At 53.5% G+C, this 7,411-nt stretch overlaps 1 protein-coding gene across 1 annotated transcript in view; it reads right to left on the minus strand.

Annotated features, from left to right (window-relative positions):
• PABPC1L (poly(A) binding protein cytoplasmic 1 like) overlaps positions 1–6,907 on the minus strand; it is a 31,095-nt gene extending 24,188 nt beyond the window's left edge. The window contains exons 1-2 of the mRNA XM_047771032.1: positions 5,445–6,907; positions 3,140–3,333 (exon numbers count right to left, since the gene is read on the minus strand). Coding sequence (XP_047626988.1) covers positions 3,140–3,333; positions 5,445–5,637 — 387 coding nt within the window. The 5' untranslated portion in view covers positions 5,638–6,907. The remainder of the gene's footprint in view (positions 1–3,139; positions 3,334–5,444) is intronic.
• Between the last annotated feature and the right edge of the window lie 504 nt (positions 6,908–7,411).

Consider the following 7,411-nt stretch of genomic DNA (forward strand, 5'->3'; position numbering starts at 1 on the left):
TGCAGTAACAACACTGGATTCGTAGCCAACTGCGCCCACAGGGGAGCTCCACCATTTGATTCTTGCAGTTACTCCTCAGATGCTTAACCAGGCGCCCGCTACTCTTTCAAGGGCTACCCATGTTGTGACATTGTCCTAATTAAGAAACATTTACAACCATCTATGAGGCAGGTTCTACCACTGCCTCAGAGGAAACTGGGGTGGGAAGAGGTTAAACAACCAGCCCAAGGCCACAGTGCCAGGGAGTGAATGCGAGAGTCAGAATTTTTTTTTTTTTGTCTTTTTTCCATTTTCTAGGGCTGCTCCCGTGGCATATGGAGGTTCCCAGGCTAGGGGTCGAATTGGAGCTGTAGCCGCTGGCCTACGCCATAGCTACAGCAACATGGGGGCGTCTGCAACCTACACCACAGCTCACGGCAACGCCAGATCCTTAACCCACTGAGCAAGGCTAGGGATCAAACCCGCAACCTCATGGTTCCTAGTCAGATTCGTTAACCACTGAGCCATGACGGGAACTCCAAGAGTCAGAATTTGAACTCGGGACACTTGGCCCCAAAGTCCAAGGTCAGGGCCACTATGTCATGTCGCCTCTCTGCTTGGTAGACTAGGCTTCGCACTTGGGTGGCCTGACTGCAGGCCGGTGGAGTCCCGCCTGCTCAGCAACCTCTCCTCTGCCACAGGGCAAGCGCCTTCCAGGGCCCTGGACGTCATGGGTCTCGTGCACTTCCCTCAGAGCCCAATTTCCGGCTGTTCCTAAAAATCTCACCATCGCCAAAGACCCTGAGAGCACTTAGTCGCACTCCCAGAAGAGGGCGCCATCACTCCCATCCTCCCCACCTTCCCCCTCCACCTTCCAGAAGGGGAGACACGCCAGAGAAGCTGACCAGCCATCCCCATAAAACCTAAAGGCAAACACACGGGGGTACGGACCACACTGAGTGCCCTGTATCCAACCAGGCCCACGACAGGGCTTCTTCAGGCCTGCCAAGACCTGCCCGAGTCACACACAGCTTTCTGTCCAAAGCTTTTCTGTCCAAGCCTCAGTGGCCCAGAGGGAGTCTCAAGGCCCAGATAATGGGGACAGACATACTCTTTCCTGTTAGGTTAGCTTCAACTAAGCCTGCAAAGCCATAAGTTCAGATCCTGGCCCAGCCACTCACCTCCCACCCCAATATACAACTGTGAACAAGTGACCCTCGACTCTGAGCCTCTCTGCCCTCAAAGGTAACTCAGGGATCCTCCAACTTATACCTTAAGATGCTGCTGTGGGAAATTCAATGAGCATGTGTATGCGGAAAATCCAGCACATAGAAAGTACTGGATGACCTGCTGTTATTGTTGTCATTTTTTTGGCCACGCCTGTGGAAGTTCCCAGGCCAGGGATCAAACCCATGCCACAGCAGCAGCAACTTGAGTCACAGCAGTGACAATGCCAGATCCTTAACATGCTGAGCCACCAGGGAACTCCAATCTGCTGTTTTTATTGTAAGAACTTAGCACACAGTTAAGACTCTTTCTCTTTTTCTCCCTCTCCCCCACTGATGCTCGAAGGCAGGAACCAGCCCTTTCTGTCCGTCATGAGGAGTCCTTAGCAGCTACTGCGCATCCTCCAGTCTGTCTGCTCCTCATTAACAGGGAGGTGGTGACACCTCGCTTGAGATCTTTAAGACTGCGCCTGCCACCCAGGACGAGTCCAGGGAGAGTTCTAACACAGAGGGTGCTGTCATTCCCCACTGTCTCCCCATCTCCCTGCTGCCTCCCCAGAAAGCTCAACATACCAAAGGCTGCAGGGTAACTGACCAGCCATCCTCATAAAATCTTGGGAGCAGGAGTTCCCACTGTGGCACAGTAGGTTAAGGAGGTGGCATTGCCATGGCTTTGGTGTAGGTCACAGCTGCGGTTCAGATTCAATCCCTGGCCCCGGGAATTTCCATATGCTGCGGGTGTAGCCAAAAAAAAAAAAAAAAAAAGGGAGCAAAACACCCAGGGTTAAGCCATCTGTCAGAACAGACTGACCTTCTGCATGGCCCTGACCCTCAACTACAAAGTCAGAGAAATGAACACAGCCTTTCCCAAATGAGAACAGCCATTAGCTTAACAAATATTTATTGAGCACCTACTATGTCTTCACATCTTCTTTAGGGACTGGGATAGAGTGGTGAATAAGAACAAGATGCCTCTCTTCTTCTTCTCTCTCTCTCTCTCTTTTTTTTTTTGGCTTTTTAGGGCTGCACCCGCGGCATATGGAGGTTCCCAGGCTAGGGGTCAGATCGGAGCTGTAGCCCCTGGCCTACACCACAGCCACAGCAATGCAGGATCCAAGCCATGTCTGCAACCTGCACCACAGCTCACAATACCACCAGATCCTTAATCCACTGAGCAAGGCCAGGGATCAAACCCACGTCCTCGTGGATACTGGTTGGGTTCGTTGACCACTGAGCTACCACAGGAACTCCAAGATCCCTAGTCTTAGGGAACATCCACTCTAAGAGAACTGTTACAAACAAAATGTGGTCCATTGCTATCATTGCCCTGATTGATGGCCAACCTGTATGCGCCTGCCTTGTGCTATAATTTTTACTGCCCTCTCACGCACATTTAGGCTGTTCTCATGACTTGCTTTGGCCAGTAGAATGCACTGGAAGTGACGGTGTGCCAGTTCGGAGCCTAGATCTCTAGAGGCCTAGCAAGCTTCCACTCTCCATCTCTTGGGACCCTGCCATTGCTAGAAGAATAGCCTGGGTGAGCCTGCTGAATGATGAGAAACCACAGCAAGGACAGCTGAGACATTCCAGCCGATGGCCACCCAAGCCATCCAGCTCACAGCTGGCATATAAAGGAGGCCAGCTAAGAGAAAGCACAGCCCAGCTGAACTCAGCCCCAACTGCCAATGGCAAATCATGAGCAAAAGAAATGGTTATTGTTGACAGTTACTAAGCTATGAGGTGGTTACCTAGAAAGAGCTAGCTGATACACAGGTGACCACTGACAGTTCTATGAAAATAATACTGAGAAAAACTACCATTCGCCCGCTGGCTAAACCTGGAGCTTTACTGACAAGACCTTGGAAAGTGAGGGGCTGCGTGGTATCCCCTCTAGCACCACACAGGCGTCTAATGCAAACAAAAGGCACACCCACCTTGCAAGAGAGGATGTTCCCGAAGGTGGAGAAGGTGTCGTACAAGGCCTTGTTGTCAATGGAGTCCTCTAGGTTCTTGATGAAGACGTTGCCCACACCAGACTTGCGAAGTCCTGGGTCTCGCTGGGACCACATGATTCGGATGGGCTGGCCTTTGATCACCTCGAAGTTCATTGTGTCCAGTGCCCGTTCCGCTGCACAGGAGAAGAGAAAGGACCAAATTTAAAGGTGTTTTCTTTTCGAGTTCCGAAGAGCTTAATCGGGAATTGAATCTCAAAAAAAAAAAAAAAAAAGAAAGAAAGAAAAGAAAAGACAGACAAAAAGAAAAAGAAAAGCCACTGTCTGGGTCTCACCTGAGCTAAGAACTTGAAGGCTCAGGAGGGATAAACATAAAGAAACCAGGTGTTTGGCACTCCTCCCACCTTCTCATTCGACTCTTCACCATGGTGATGTGAGCGTGAAAACCTATGCCATTTTACGAAGGGCAAGTTGAGGCTCAGAAAGAGGAAAGATCTAAAGGGTTTCTGTGACAAGGGCGGCAGCAGTTTGAGGAAACAGAAGCTCAATGGTGCTGAGCAGCAGAGTTGAGATTTGATCCCGAGGAGTATAATCTCAATTTTTTATTTTATTTTATTTTTTTGCCACAGTATGCAGCAGATCTCAGTCCCCAGACCCAGGATTGAACCTGAGCTGCAGTGGTGAAAGTGTTGAATCCTAACCCCTAGGCCACCAGGGAACTCTCTAAGGTGAATGACTTTTGGAGACATGAACATCGCTTCTCTGAGCCCATTTCTACACCTGTAAAGAGATGATGATAATATTACCCACCTTTGTACACATAACAAAGGGAGGGAATAGCATCTGTATCCAGGTTGTCAGGTTGAACATTAAACAAGGTTTGCAAGGCGTCTTGTCCTTTGTGCCTGGCACAAAATAGGTGTCTGGCAAATGGCAGTGTGTCTAAAAACTGCAGCCTCTGCCCATCCTCCTGCCACTGCTACAGCCTGTCCTCACCCCACCCCACCCCCCCACCCCACCCCCCGCCCCAGGTGGTACACTGTCTGGTTTCAGAGGCGTGTTGGCAAACTGTGGAATACTCAGTGGACAAGTTTCTGCAAGTTTGGGTGTTCCATTTAGCCCTGCCATCAACACCCAGGAGCAAAACCCTTCTCCTGTCTGGAACTCAGTTTCCCCATCTACAAAGTCTGGCAAAAAAAGGTCAGGTGGTACAGGCTGGGAGGAAGGTGGGAAGAGGCAGTGGGGCAGGTAAAGCTGAGCAGAGCAGAGGGCTCCCTGGAACCCAGCTCAGCCACCTGCCGGGAAACCCACAGAACCACCCCAGCAAACTCCCAGCTCAGGGAACCTCCTCCCCCTCCCAGAAGACTCAGAGTCAAGGTGCCCTCTTTTGGACTTGGCTGGGGCAAGGCCTTTTATGCTTCGTTTCTGGAATCTTACAGCTGAACGTGAGAGTTACTCTATTTCTTAGGTTAGCACTTACTGAACGCTCACAATGCACCACATGAGGTAGTGCTGGAGATACTGCCTAGACACAGTCCTCCTGCTTTCCATGCCCCTGGGGAAGAAGTCTTAGCCGCGTTTTTGCAGGTAAAGGCGGCCAAGGGTGAAATCTTGCTCAAGCTCGCGCCCTAGCGGCAGAGCTCGAGCGAAACCCGGCGCGCAAGCTCTCCACTCAACAGAAGTGAGGACAGACGGCTGGCGGCTTCGACCAGTCCTATCAGCTCTGAAGAACCGGCTGTGCAGCCTGGAGCGGAGGCAGCTCCTCGTGGTTCCGAAAAATAGGGGCGGCTGGGGCCGACCTCGGGTCACGCTGCCGGGAAAGCTCTTCTGGCTTCCCCAGTCATCACCTGGGTCTCCTCTGGCACCTTCCTCACCAGGTGCTTTGAATTGCCCATCCTCCCAACCCCTCTATAAGGCAGCTACCACCCGCTTTTGCAGACAGCCCCCCTCCCCAAGCTCAGAATGGTTTATTTGGTCAAAGCCGCACAGCTGCCGGCTTTCTCATCCCAGGTCTGGCTGACCCCAAAGCCCTTGGCCGTTTTCCCTCAGCCGTAACACCTCTCCTCCGTAAAAACGGAGCACCAGCAAAACACACAGTAGGCGCACACTAATTGCCAGTTCTCATCTCAGGGCCCCTTCTAACCACCTGTATCTCTCGACCCCAGGCTGCAAAACGGAAGATGCAAGAGCAGCCAGAGATGAAAGGGCACGGGGGGCCGGGATGCTGTCTAGCTGTCTGTCGGTCGGTGGGTCTGTCCGTCTCCCCCCCCCCGCCACCCCCGCTCACCGTCGGCGGGCTGCTGGAAGTTGATGTAGGCATAGCCCAGCGAGCGGCGGGTGGCCACGTCGCGGCACACGCGGATGGACAGGATGGGGCCGGCGGGCGAGAACTTCTCATAGAGCATGGCCTCCGTCACGTCGGGGTGCAGGTCGCCCACGTAGAGCGAGGCGAGCGGGTAGCCCGGGCCGCTGGCGTTCATGGTGGGCGCGGCCCCGCGCTCGGCGCCCGGGTGCGCTCACCCCGGCGGGAGCCTCGGCAGCGGGGACGCGCGGGGCGGCAGGGCTCTTCCCACCCGCGTCGGCCCCCGGCTTTTACGGCCCCCGAAGCCCGGCGCACCAATCGCGGACGCGCGCGGCCCCGCCGCACACCTGCGACCCCTCAGCCTTCGAGAAGCCCCAGGTGGGGGCATCTCTGCCTCCGTGACGAGAGGCGAGGACAGCCCTCACCTGGCCCCGGGTAGAGTTGCGGGGAAGCCGGGGGAGCTCCGAGCCCGCGCCAGCAGCGCGGAGAGAGCGGGGACCGGGCGGCAGGAGCCCTGGGTTCTAATCCCCAAGATGCCTTTGTCCTGAACCTTCTCTGTGAAACTGGGAGGATTCCCTCTACACGAGGGACCGTGTGCCCCGCGCATGTTTCACACAGTAACGGACGAATTCCGAGCGGGACGCCCGACTTCTAGGCTTGTGTTCCTACTGCCTACCCTCCCGAAAGGAGGCTTTCTCGTCCGGAAGGCACGGATCCAGTCCCAGCCTTCAGGACCCGGCTGGGTGACTTGGGACTGAAGGCTCCATGTGAGCATTTCCAGTTTTAGTGAAAACCTTCCTTGACCCCAGCAAGGCCATTGGGAGAGGCTCTGCGCACGAATCCATCCCACCCGCAGGCCACCAGGAAGGTTCACCGCGATTCTTGGAACCCAACAGGACAAGGTCAGAGTGCTGGCCCCCCAAAAAGCACCAAGTGTCAGAGTTTGCAGCCCCAACCTGTGATGTAGGGCCAGTTTTGAAAACTGATATTTCACCCGGCTTCTCATTTCCTGCTTCAATAAAACCGATTCCCAGAGACCTTTGGTTGGGTGTGACAGATGGAACAAGCAGCCTTGGGAACGAAGGGCAGGAGCCCGTCTGGTTGCCCAGCTTACACTAGCAAGAAAGCATCAACCAGTTCTAATCCTGGGCTTAAAACAACAACAACAACAACAAAAAAAAACCCCAAAAAAACCTATCTTGATTTTTTTTTTTTTTAATGGATGCTTTTAGACTGGGGCGTGGGGGACAAGCCCCAGGAAGAAAGTCAGCGCTGCAGGCTACCTTAAACAGTGCTAGGAGGGAGGACGGAGATGGGCCTAACCTTGGAGATGATCAAGACTTATGCAACCATTTCTCCCTGGCTTGGTTACATCTCAGGATTTAAAAAGGGGTGGGGGGGCGTCATCTATGAATAGGATGCAAAACCACAGTCCACACCCAATCTCAGAAGCCACAAAAGTGGACCCAACACCTGGATGGTTTGTTGTGCAACGTAGAGAGGCTCCGTGTTTTTTGTTTTTTTTTTTTTGTCTTTTTGCCTTTTCGAGGGCCACTCCCACGGCATGTGGAGGTTCCCAGGCTAGGGGTCCAATTGGAGCTGTAGCCACCGACCTACGCCAGAGCCACAGCAACTCGGGATCCGAGCCACATCTGCAACCTGCACCACAGCTCACAGCAACGTTGGATCCTTAACCCACTGAGCAAGGCCAGGGATCGAACCCACAACCTCATGGTTCCTAGTCGGATTTGTTAACCACTGCACCACGGCAGGAACTCCGGCTCTGTGTTAATTCATGGCAATTTCCCCCTCTTCACAGCACGCTGACTTTTGGTTCTAAAAGATGAAATTAAGTTGCTGCCTCCATTTAAGAGCAAGGCCCCAAGTGTGATCAGAGTAGTCAGCTAGTTCTGGTGGTGACATGGGTGGCGCCACACATCAATGCACAGGCC

Source organism: Phacochoerus africanus, chromosome 3 (assembly GCF_016906955.1).
Source record: "Phacochoerus africanus isolate WHEZ1 chromosome 3, ROS_Pafr_v1, whole genome shotgun sequence".
NCBI classification, from domain to species: Eukaryota; Metazoa; Chordata; class Mammalia; order Artiodactyla; family Suidae; genus Phacochoerus; species Phacochoerus africanus.